Here is a 12,316-nt window from a genome sequence, read left to right on the forward strand (position 1 = left end):
TTTCACTTCCCACACAAAACAAAACTGAGTAATTTCTTTTTTTGGTATACAATAATCAAAACTAGGTAATACACAAGAATGGCAGCAGTCGCAACACAAACATGCTTCTCTTCTTTTAAGATTTGGATAAGGCTAGGCTCTAGTGCTCCAGTGCAGAGAAACCTGAAGCAATGGAGCTAAGCAGAATCCTTAAAATTTATAAGTTAAAGAATCATCCTCACCTAAATTGCCTCCTCCATTAGTGATGGCACCATGTTTCATAAATGGAACAACTTTAGCTCATAACAAGTGACAGCGTGGCTGTGGCTGTTCGGCTGAGGTGAAGGGTTACTACTTACTAGCCAGAATTTCTCTATTCAAGGAACATTTAGGTTCCTCCGAACCCCCACAAAATGTGTTACAATAATATACCAAATTCAGGCCAAATTGGGCAGCCGAAAGATGCATCTTCTAACCCTGCCAATAAACCCACTTAGATAGGCTCAAGAAGTTGCCACAGCATCCCACCGCCAAATAGTCCCGTCCTCACAGCAGCTGAGAATGGTGCTGCAACATACAGAAAGGGAGGTTGCATGTTATACTTTTAACAGTCACTACAGTTGTCATGATCATAAATAATAGTCACATAATCTAAGGCTATAACTAATAGTCTAATATATGTGGGCTTCACCTTCCATCAAATGACATGGCAGTTTGTCTAATTGGAGATTTTGATTGAGCATGTGTCAGCCTGAAAGAAGTTAAAAAGAGTAAGAAAACATCATTCATATAGTACAGAAATTGCAACTTTCTTTAACAGAAACTTTAACCAAGACAAGCAAAACCAACCAACCTTGCAATAAGAACAGGGGGGCTGGATTGCAATTCCCAGACAAAAATCTTTCCTTCCCTATTCCCTGGTAGATAAGACCATATAGGATTAGAACTCCACATACTGTAATGCAAAAGCTTGAAGACATAATGCTCAAGTGGATGCAATTACAAGGAATTATATCAGCAATTTCCTGGTTGATGACTCATACAATTTCACATCCATTGTCAATAAATCTCATGTGTCTATGCATGTTTATATTACTAAGCATTGCATTACCTATAGCAGCTGCATTATAATGAAAATCGCAGGAAAACTTGATGAACCATATATCACAGTCTGGAACAGGGTATTTCTGAAGGATGTCAACTGAACCCTAAACGATAAATGTCAAAAATAAAAAGATAAACTGGGGATTTCACATAATCGATCAATGTCAAGAATAAAAATTTTTGAATAAACTGATGTAGCTTAGATATTCATAAAAGACAATTCATAAGTGCTGGACTGATGACAAATTCTAACCTCCCCCGGAGACTGGTCCTTCACTTTAGGTTCCCATAAAACAATTTCATTGTCAACGCTCTGGAAATGGCAGAATAAGAACATTAGTATGAGCATAGATGACATCACCAAGAATGCATCTAGAAGCAACTCCAAGTTCTGATGACTCCTAGTACTTTCTACAGTTACATTTGCTCAACAATTTCCAGTTCAAGCCAACTGACAATAGATTAAGGGCCTGTTTGGTCATAGTTTTCAAAAATTGTTGTTTAAAAAGATGTGAAAATTGTGGTTTAAAAAGTGTTGTTGAACAACGTGTTTTTAGTGTGAATAAAACAAAAAAATGTGTTTGGTATCATAGTTCAAACAATATTTTTCAGTGTTCAAAAAATATAAAATATATGTTTGGTATGTGTGTTTTTAATGATAAAAAAAGCTGACACATATTAAATAATAATTTTTTAATCCCTTCTTTTTCCCTTCTCTTTCTTTATTCCTTCTCTTCCGTCTTTATCCCTTTCTCTTCAGTCTTCCCTCAGAGCAGAGATCCAAAAAACCAAACTCCCCATCAATCTCCATCTTCTCACCATACTTGTACAAAACCGGAGACGACTCCGTCAATTCCTCCTTCAAACTCCTAATCAAACTGTTACCTTTCTGATTCTTATTATTGTTGTTGTCCTTAGCCTTAGCTTTCCCATTTTTGTTGTCCTTAGCTTTAGCTTTCCCATTGTTGATGTCCTTAGCTTTCTCAGTCCCAGTAGTAGCTTCAACGGAGCCCCAAATCTTCTTCGACAACTCGTAAGTCTTTTGTTCGTGGGGTTTCGAAAAGGTCGGGTCTTTGCCTTTCTTAACGAACTCGAAAAATGCGGCGGCATCTGCGGCGGGATCCGCACCGCGCAAGGCGGTGTAGTCCAACATCCCTCATCTTCATCGACGCCTAAGAAGATCGACGGCTGGGCTTTACGTTCGTCGCTGTCAAGTCGTCGTTCCGAATCACTCACACAGATTTCTCAGTTTTTTTGGGTTTTTTTTTTCTTGTATTCCTCACCAATCGGGTGGGGAGGCGTGATCTTTGTAGCTGCGTGTCAATGGGTTTTTTTTTTTTTTTTTCTGAGGCGGAATGGCGCTGGGTGAAGGGAGTTATGGAGGTGAGTGGAGAGTTCCGGGTTCACTGCAGCTGGTGTGATCTTTGTAGTGGTTTTGGGAATGCAAGGTTGGTGATGAATTTTAGTGGGAAAATAGATTATTTGGAACAGAGCGTCCTTAGCAACAGAGCGTCCTTAGCAAAATAGGGGTTTCTTCCAAATGATGTGTGTGGGATTTTGACGCGTTGATGAAGCTATGTTAGGAGTAAAGGTGCCGGATCCGTGAGGGCTGAGGTGGAATTTTGATGGGTCAGAGCAATAATGGAGGTGGGTGAGAGGAGTAATGGAGTTCGGATTGTGAGTGTAGAGATAAGAGTAGAGAGGAGAGGAGAGATGAGATGAATATTTGGGGCGTGAAGACTGATGATGGCGTGAAGACTGAAGAGATGAGAGTAGAGAGGAGAGGAGAACGTGTTTTTAGAAAAAGCTGATCAGTGGGTCCGGCTGCAGTGAAAATTGAATTTCATTTTATTTACCGTTGTGCCATAGAAACGCAATTTCATTGTTTAAAATGTGGCCCAAGCATGTTTCAAAAAATATGTTTCAAACAGCTATTTTTGAGCAACTATTTTCAAACAACCATATTTTAAACACTATCACCAAACATATTGTTTTAAATTTTGGACACTAGTGTTCAGTGTTTAAACACTGAACACTATGTTTTCAGTTGGCAAACCAAACAGCCTCTAAGAGTTTGACATGTCACTTTTTTGACACTTATCTTTTCATTTGAATACATGTATTAGAGATTAATATTAACACAACATTAACACAAATGAAACACAGTTTATAATGCAGCAAATGGCGTCTCGAGAAGTTATTTAAAGCATCTGACTCACTGATTTCAGTTTGTCAATCAAAAAAGGCAACACATTTTCAAATCTTTTAATGTTTCAGCCCATATAATTTGTTCCCCCCCCCCCCACCTCAGATCAACTTTTGATTTTAGATTAGCAAACATAAAATGGTGAATCAAGCAATAATTCACCTTTGAGAGGATAAAATCACCGAGCCACCTATTACAGTCAACGTAGTTTGAATGAATTGAAGCTGTGAACACCTGAAAAGGGTAAGGTGAACTAAGATGCAACGAGAAAAAAAATATTCATCAGTAACACAAAAAATGGCTGCTACTCACAGGAAACTGAACATATTTTGTGGGGAACTTAGAAGGGAGATCAGTCCATGTGAATGATTTCTCTACGTACGTCCAGAACTCTGAAGCAAGGTTATAACAAGACAAAAAATTTTAAAAGAAGTTATAATGATGTTAACTTGCTAAAATTAACTAAACTAGCTGACCTGCCTGGCATTCAATCAAGCAGGCCAACTCTCAAATGAGAACCTGACAACACACCATTTAAAAAGTTCCAATAATTTGACTTGGAACATTTGAACACTAATATGAAGAAATGAAAATGTTCCAAAAAATTCAGGCATAAATAAAATCCATAGACAACTAACAGAGAATTTTTTGTGCAAATGATAAGTGTCCTAAACTGAGTGAATTATACGAAGAAAGAAAAATGTTCCAATAAACACTTATGGCACAAATAAATCTATACACAACCAATGGAGAACTTTTAGTGCAAATGATAAGTGCTCTATACTGATTGTCTTCTAAACAAGCTTTTTCCAAAAATTTGTACTTGTATTCCTAGAATCCAATATTTTTGGAAAAACCAATGCTTTTAACACTTTAATCCAAGATACAGGTCACTTAAGACATTTCATAAAGAATATAATTATCACCCCCATAACATCCTAGAGCAACATTAATGGCTTACCAGAAGATATGATGTACTACATAGACTGTTACACTCAATATGATGGGTATTAATATAATTTGTGATCGTTGTTTATAATTTTTAATGTTAATTATTCTGTGATGCATATTTTTTTTTTTCATCTATTCAAATTGGTGTGTCAAACAGTGTTTTAAATCAGACAATCCATCTAAGCAGCCCAATGTTCCAATTTTGTTCGATAACTGTTTCTTTTTTAAATAAATTGCAAGAAAAACAATAGTAATGCCTTACCTTTCATTGACCAGATCTTAACAGTGTTGTCCATGCCACAACTTGCAATGCGATATATGTCTGAAGGATGAAAGTCCTACATAGCCAAAATAGTGTTTGTATAAGCCTTTAAAAGTCCTTATTTTGCAACATGAGCTACAGTCAAATAGTGAATAAAGAACTCAAGGGTTTTTTAGTTTTTCCCCCTATATCAACTTCATAGGGAGGAGGCCGTTACTCTTTCTATCCTTCACTCACCACACTCAGTACTTCATTACGATGACCCCCAGCTCCAGAAAATATCAAAATGCATATGCCAGTATGGACATTCCATATGCGAACTGATTCATCCTGGTCACAGTTGAATATTAGTAATAATTATAAAAAATTTAAAAAATTTAAAATTTAAAATTTAAAATAAAAAAAATAAAAAAGCTTCTAAAAAAAAATGGGTAGAAAAAAGAGAATTTTATGATTCATACTTTGCTTGCAGATACCACCAGTGATGGCTTTAGTGGTTGAGTCCTGATTTCATTTATAGAATCCCCGTGGCCAACAAAACTCTGCACGACACAAGCATGTCACAGGGCAAAACAAGAATTATTTATAATACTATATTTCAGAATTACACAGTTATATACCCATGAATAAGTATAACCATAAAATAGTATTTTATGACTTTCAACCAAATTTAAAACTAGATATATATATCTTAACTGTAATGAATAGTGCTAATGTGAGAGGCAGAAGGGTATGTATATAGCCTAGATAGGGTGTGACAAATAACAAAAGCCAACTTGGGTTCATCTCTAGGCAACCGAAATGTACGCCCTATTTTTAGAGCTGCTTTTGTTCTACAACTACTACCCAAAAAAAAGTCTCAAATTCAGGAAATAAGAAACCTTGTGTATTTTCTCGCTGCCGGCATCAATGACACGGAGTATACCATTGAGTCCTCCAGCCACTACAAAAGGCATACCATCAATGCTGCATGCCCATGTCACAGTGTAGAAAGACTCATCCTTCTGATCTACAAAACAAATTGAATTCATATCGGTTTTTTACATATGAACACATTGAACAGTCATTCATTAGAAAAATAAGAATCAAAGATAGCTATCAACAAAAATTATGTCATTCATCAATGGAAAGTTGTCTCCACATACATCTTCATCAACATAAGACTGCAAGACAGCAATGACACCCCCTTCAAGACATTGGTATACAGTCACCTGTGGAAACAAACATCAACAATTACAACTACAATTACATCAAAATAAATAAATTTTGTAACTTGTACATGTTCCACCAAAAATTAAGTCCTTAATGACAGATGGGTCTCCACCATATTGATATAAAAATTGTTACTTTTATATGTCCCACCTAAAAATAAGTCCTTAATAGTAAATGGGTCTCTTCAAAAATATAACTTTAACCAACACTCTAACATTTGCAACATATAGTGCACTTAAACTAGCACAATAACACGAACAACAAAAGTATAAAGCTACAAAGTATATATGTTACACAAAATGTCAATATAACCAAAACCCAGAAGAGAAAATGCGATATATATAGTAAAAAAGGGAAGACGGACCCGATTGCCGCCAACAGTGGCGAAGACGTTGAAGTGGCGAGAGTCGATGAAGTTGAAAACGACGGCGTATAAGGGGCGCTTGCCTTCTTGGAGTCTGTTGGTGACTCTGTAGTCTCGCTTCTTTGATGGGGTCGGCAACCCCATCACTGGCTCGCTCCCAATGGTGAACTTTCCTGACATCACTCTCTCTCTCACCAAATTTGCTTCAACAAATTCTCAGAATCTAGCAATCACGCACAGTGATTAGTGAGAATTTAAGAAATGTATGAAGATTAAACCCACTTCAATCAGGCCCAAAACACTACTAATAAATGTCAAAGAAACCCCAAAAATACATTTTCTATAGCCAGTTATATATAACACAATTTTGGGCTATGGGCCGGGCTGTGTTGGATTAGGCTATTTTTCAACTTAACCCAACCCAATATATGATAGTTCTGAAAACCAACCCATCAAATTTTGTCTCATCATTCCTACAATCAAGAGTTGTGTGTGTGACTACAATTGATCTTTGTCCTTAAAACTAAATTACTGATAATGATATTTGTTCTCTCTTGTTGAGTTTAAAACTTTTTTTTTTAATATATGTGAAGCCAAATTGCCTTATCTGGTTTCTTAACTTTGGTTCCATTTGCTTCCACATTGGCATGAGGCATGGCCTCCACAGCAATTCCAAACCCTCTTCATCTAAACCACCTTGTCCCAAGCCTAAACCCCCAAGCCTCCACTAACTCATCACAGTCAGTACTCGTCTATAATATCCCACACAGAAAGCACCTCTTCATCAAATGCACTTCTGAGTCTAACTCTACCCCTCTGCCTGAGCCTGACTTCCCATACCCAACTCCAATTTCTGATACCAACAACAAAGCAGAGACTTTCCTTATTGAAAGGCGAAGAAAGTCTGAGATAATCCATGACAGGGAGTCCAGAACTGGGCTAGTACAACCTGAGCCACCCAACTTTGAGATTGGTTGGAAGAGAAGCAAAGAGATCAAATTGGATAAGCCAAAAGGGTATGTCATAGCTGACTTTCTAGAGAAGTTGGAGGATCTAATGGGGAAAGAATTTGGCTCCACGGAGCTGCTAGCAAAAGCTGGAGAAATTGTGGCTGAAAGAGCTAGAGAGGAAGCACAAGTGTTGAGTGATAAAGGAGAAGTGGAGGAGAGGATGATGACTGAGTTGTTCAGAGTATTGAGACTAATGGAGATGGATTTGGCTATGGTAAAAGCTGCGGTGAAGGAAGAGACATTGGATGAAAGGCTTGATCAGGCCAAGGCACGCTGCAGACAAGCTATACTTGTAGCTCTCTCCTTTTGAAAGGCTCATATATGTAGAGGATTTGAACAATTGATTTGTATCTTCTTTATAAGAATTAGCCACATTCACAAGGTCTTGTTTATTTGGAGATATGGGGTTTAAATAAGAAACTCAGTTCTTGTGACTTCTTAATTAGCCTCAAGTAATTTGCTTCAAGCCAAAAACTCAAAAATCAAGCTTGCATTCAAGCTGCATTATCAACAGCAATACCCTTATGCTTGTTCTATACTTAAATTAGTCAACTAATTCAAATTAGCCATCCAGAAAGCTAACAAGTTTATTTATATATTCTAATTTTGTTCTACCTCCAATGAATGAAATTAGCAATAGTTATACAAAAAGTTGAAAGTCAACACCCTATAGAGAGATTTATCCTAGCTATATACATTTGAAAGTTGATGATCACTAATTAAGATGGTTTATTGATTTTTCAACTTATTTCTGTATACTTAAGCAAACATCCTGTCAACAGAGGAAGTTATTTCCGTCTTGCACTCTTCCTCAATTTAAGATGGTAAACCTAGTCCATATAAGAGGCTTCTTGACAAATCTCATGAAATCACCAAAGCGTATCATAGCAGATCATATGATTAGAATAAACATTTTGAAAATAAGACCTGAATCAAGATATCTAGAACTGCTATCATCTATATTGGTTCCTCTCATGTTACTGTTAACATAGGGATGGAAATTAATAATGGTAGCAATTTTGGTTTCCCTTATTGAGAAAGAACAAATATGAACTTAAATGATGACAATTGCAAAGTAGTAACAAAATTAATATAATTGTAATTAATTATTTAACAGTTGAATGACACAATTCCTTATATTTGGCATATCTCAAATATTGATAAACCTCAAGTGTCTCTCTCTGTTGCAAACTGTCTAACTAGCATTAACCATGAAAGTTAGTAATAATGTGTCTGAATAAAAATTTATATGATATCAATGAGAGCATCCAAATAATAGTCTTTAAATTTTACAAACCAAATAAGAAATTAAGACATTCCAAACTTCAAAGTATCCAAATACAACTAATGAAAGCAGTTCATAAAAAAGGGAAAAAAAAATTAAAGGAAAAAAATTGCAAGATGATCATTGTTGATCGAGTTTGCTACGGCAATTAGGACAGGTGTTGTGCATCTGGAGCCATGGAAGTAGACAATATTGGTGATATATATGAGAGCAGTTCATACGAATGAGCTTATCCCCTGCTTGTGGTTCCTCCAAACATATACTGCAATAAAAACCCACATCAAATCCTTGCTTTTGTTGACTGCTGCCAACAACAAAGCTGCCATTTTCGATCAACTTATCATTGGCACTTGTTGATGCATCCTCCTTATTGTCAAACAGACTGAAATTTGGGCTCACCGAGCCATGGTAAGTTGGTTCATGTTCGTGATCATCGCTGAACTGGCTGGGTACATGTTCATCATCATCACTGGACAGGCTGAGTTCATGTAACCGGCTGGGTATATGTTCATGATCGAACAAGCTGGGTGGTGCATGTTCATCATCATCACTGGATACATGTTCACGATCATCATTGAACCGGCTGGGTACATGATCATGATCGAACAGGTTGGGTGGTGCATGTTCATCATCATCGCTGGATACATCATCACTGAACCGGCTGAATGATGATGGGAGTCTTGAGGATGAGAATGAAGCCCCACGGTCACTTAACCAGCCACGGTCCGCTGGTTCACGTTCATGATGACTGAATGATGATGAGAGTATTGATGGGAGTAATGAGGATAAGAATGAAGCCTCGCCTTCATTAAACAGATGGGATGATGATGATGGGAGTCTTGAGGGTGAGAATGAAACCCCATGATCACTTAACAAGCGACGGTTGTTTCGTTCATGTTCATGATCATCACTGAACAGGATGGATAATGATGGGAGTGTTGAGGATGAGAGTTCACTTAACCTGCCATGGTTGGTTGGTTCATCATTGAACTGACCGTATGATAATGAGGGACTGAAATTTGGGATCATGGTTAGTTTGATCAATAACTTGACGAGACGAGGTAGAATGTTGAAAATTTGTTGATTATGGTGTTTTTGAGGGAGAAGAAAACAGAGACTAGTGCTGTTTATATATAATTTGTATATGAAATTGTAACTATATAATTTGTTTTGGAATGGGAGAGGGAAAGGGAGACTTATGTAAACTCAAGTGTTTACACGACACTCCCAATTCTTCAACTAAAATCAATAACTCAACAGTCCTCATTCAACTAAAATCAACTACTGTAGTGTAGAGGTACACGTGTGTCAAAATATGCCAATTAGATTAACCATGAACCACTCGTTTGGAAAAGTTTAACTTAAATTTTGGATTTCTATTGGTTTTAAATTTAACTTACATTATTAGTTTTTCTATTTTGTGATTGAGAGATTGATCTCATGGTTATTGATGGCATCTACTGAGTAGGAGCTTATATTGGTTTTGCTGTTGCATCAATAATGATGTATTAAAATTATTGAGAATATCGTTAAATCGCTAAATTTCAACAGAAAAAATATTAACATTCTTTTTATTTGTTACAAATGTAATGTTTAGCAATATTTTCTAAATTAGAAGTTCAAAAACCACATTGTCACTCATGTCAAAGTAAAATTGTGATATTTGTAAAAATTCGTGTATTTTTTTTTTTTTTTTTTTGTCTCTAAAATTTGTTCTAAGTTTGATTTATGTTCCACTAATTTAGAATTAAATTTTGTCACTAAAAAGCTTTTAAAAAAAAATACAAAATCTATTATACAATATACAGATGGAGTACTAGCGTGGTTTGTAAAAAATCTAAGTTGATTTGAAATTAATTTCATAAAACATGAATGGAAAAATGAAATCATAGCTTTTTAAAATTTTCAAGAATGAAATTGTAACTATATAAATTTACAATATGAAAATTGTAACTAAATGATGAAATCAACTCAAGCACTAATGTCAATAAAAAAAATAAAAATAAAATAAAATACTATGTTCCCAAAAATTAGCGATGTATTTTTAATAGATTTTTATAATGAATAAATTTTAGTAACGTTATTGAAAAACGTAAAAAAAAAAAAAAAAAAAAAAACCAGAAAATAGACCATTTTTTCTTATAAAATTGGAGCAATCTAAGATGTGCAATTTACATATTCTACTAAATGATTTTACCTAAATTGTTTTTCCTTTGATCCTTTCACGGTATTGTTTTAAAAATACCAAATTAAAATATCATACTTAAACCCATTTTTTAATTACTTCGCAAATGGCGAAGTGGGAGCTGGTATATAATATATACCTCCCACAAATCACAACCAGTTTATGGATTGAAATTGAATAGATAATCGATTGCAACAACATACACATGGGCAACATTTTAGAAAGTTGAAGCTCATGTCATATGCCCAATAATTTCTTTAACTAGTGTGTAGCTCCGTGTCTATACACGGGTATAATTAAAATAATCACAATTATACGATTCAAATTATACCTTTTTATAGAAGATGTTCAAATTATACATAATATTAGTTTATATTTTTAAATCATATATTTCTAAAATATGTGATGGTTTCTCATATTATATATATATATATATATATATGTGTGTGTGTGTGTGTGTGTGTGTGTGTGTTTGTGTGATTTAGAATTAATTGGTTTTAGACTCTTTGATTTGTGTGATTTAGAATTAATTGGTTTTAGACTCTTTGATTTTTGCACCGAATAATTCACTTATCACAAAAATTAAAAACTTAGATGGACACATAGCAGAAAATTGAGAATCCAATTAAAATTTAATTGGATTTTCTCTAAGTTTTGGTTATTAATATATATATATATATATATATATATATTGTATAGGTGTTCACAAATTACAGGGATAGAGAAATCTTATAAAATTCTCCTATGTCTTTTTATTAAATATGAATTTTGAAAATCTAATTGTTGGATTACATTTTCTTTATGTTCTTAACACACATGTCAAATTTCGTTCAAATCATATGTTATTTACTATTTGATCAATAAAAAAAATTATACTTAATTTTATACCACAAAAACTTAAAATTTAAATATTTGATTCATGACATAATTATTATATTTAATCTTTTTGAAATTTAATTTACAAGCATGAAAAATATGATAAAAACATACAATATATCCAACAATTATGTTTTCAAAATTTACGTCAAATAAAAAGTCATAAGAAGAGTTTAAAGTTTAAAGAGATTCGTTTTCCTTGCTTACAGAGCTTTCTTAATGGATAGATCTTATAAAAGTTTGATCGTTGCAAGCATAACTGCAAGCAATTGGTTTTAGCTTTCAACTGATCATATGAAATTTAAGTGATGCACCTTTCAAAAAAAAAAAAAAAAAAATTTAAGTGATGCATAAAGCCACTAGCTCTTAGCTTTCAATTGGTCCTTTTTTTTTACCAAATAAAGAATTTTTTTTTTCCTTACTTTTGTTGATTGCTGCAAATAACTTGTTGATGCACCCTCTTCAGGTGAAGATGATGAGGATGACCATGAAGATGAAGATGAAAATGAGGATGAGCAGTTCATACGAATGAGATAATCCCCTACTTATGGTTCCTCACTATCACTGAAACAATACACCTAGTCCATAAAATCCACAAGTGAATCAACATCGTCAGTTGGTTCATGTCCATGATCATCATGGTTAGTTTGATCAATAACTTGTTCCATATGGTGGCAGTGGAACTCCAATTCAACCACAATGGAATAGCCAAAAGAGACAAGGTTGAATTTTGAAAAATTCTTGATGTCTAAGAATGACTATTTTTTAAGAGAGAAGAAAGCAAGAAAACAAAACATAGTACTGTGATAAAGCTGCCTTTTTGTGTTTTCCTTTTCGAGAGAGGGAGACCTATACAATTATGACAAGCGTGTGTTGGATAAA

At 34.7% G+C, this 12,316-nt stretch overlaps 3 protein-coding genes across 3 annotated transcripts; 1 reads left to right on the forward strand and 2 right to left on the reverse strand.

Annotated features, from left to right (window-relative positions):
- Positions 1 to 16: 16 nt before the first annotated feature.
- On the reverse strand, positions 17 to 6,414 carry LOC115957624 (polycomb group protein FIE1-like). The gene is made up of 13 exons (XM_031075918.1): positions 6,079 to 6,414; positions 5,648 to 5,713; positions 5,384 to 5,506; positions 4,964 to 5,044; positions 4,740 to 4,832; positions 4,503 to 4,578; positions 3,602 to 3,681; positions 3,452 to 3,523; positions 1,337 to 1,396; positions 1,091 to 1,187; positions 833 to 896; positions 671 to 730; positions 17 to 546 (listed from the first exon to the last, which is right to left on the reverse strand). The coding sequence occupies exons 1-13, from the start codon at positions 6,256 to 6,258 to the stop codon at positions 483 to 485; spliced, it is 1,116 nt and encodes a 371-aa protein (XP_030931778.1). The 5' UTR covers positions 6,259 to 6,414; the 3' UTR covers positions 17 to 482.
- Positions 6,415 to 6,678: 264 nt separating this feature from the next.
- Positions 6,679 to 7,523, forward strand: LOC115957627. The gene has a single exon (XM_031075921.1). The coding sequence runs from the start codon at positions 6,733 to 6,735 to the stop codon at positions 7,396 to 7,398; it is 666 nt and encodes a 221-aa protein (XP_030931781.1). The 5' UTR covers positions 6,679 to 6,732; the 3' UTR covers positions 7,399 to 7,523.
- Positions 7,524 to 8,493: 970 nt separating this feature from the next.
- LOC115956421 (E3 ubiquitin-protein ligase CIP8-like) lies at positions 8,494 to 9,402 on the reverse strand. Its single transcript, XM_031074809.1, has one exon. It carries the CDS (start codon positions 9,400 to 9,402, stop codon positions 8,494 to 8,496), a length of 909 nt encoding a protein of 302 aa, XP_030930669.1.
- Between the last annotated feature and the right edge of the window lie 2,914 nt (positions 9,403 to 12,316).

This window comes from Quercus lobata, chromosome 8 (assembly GCF_001633185.2).
Source record: "Quercus lobata isolate SW786 chromosome 8, ValleyOak3.0 Primary Assembly, whole genome shotgun sequence".
Lineage (NCBI taxonomy): Eukaryota > Viridiplantae > Streptophyta > Magnoliopsida > Fagales > Fagaceae > Quercus > Quercus lobata.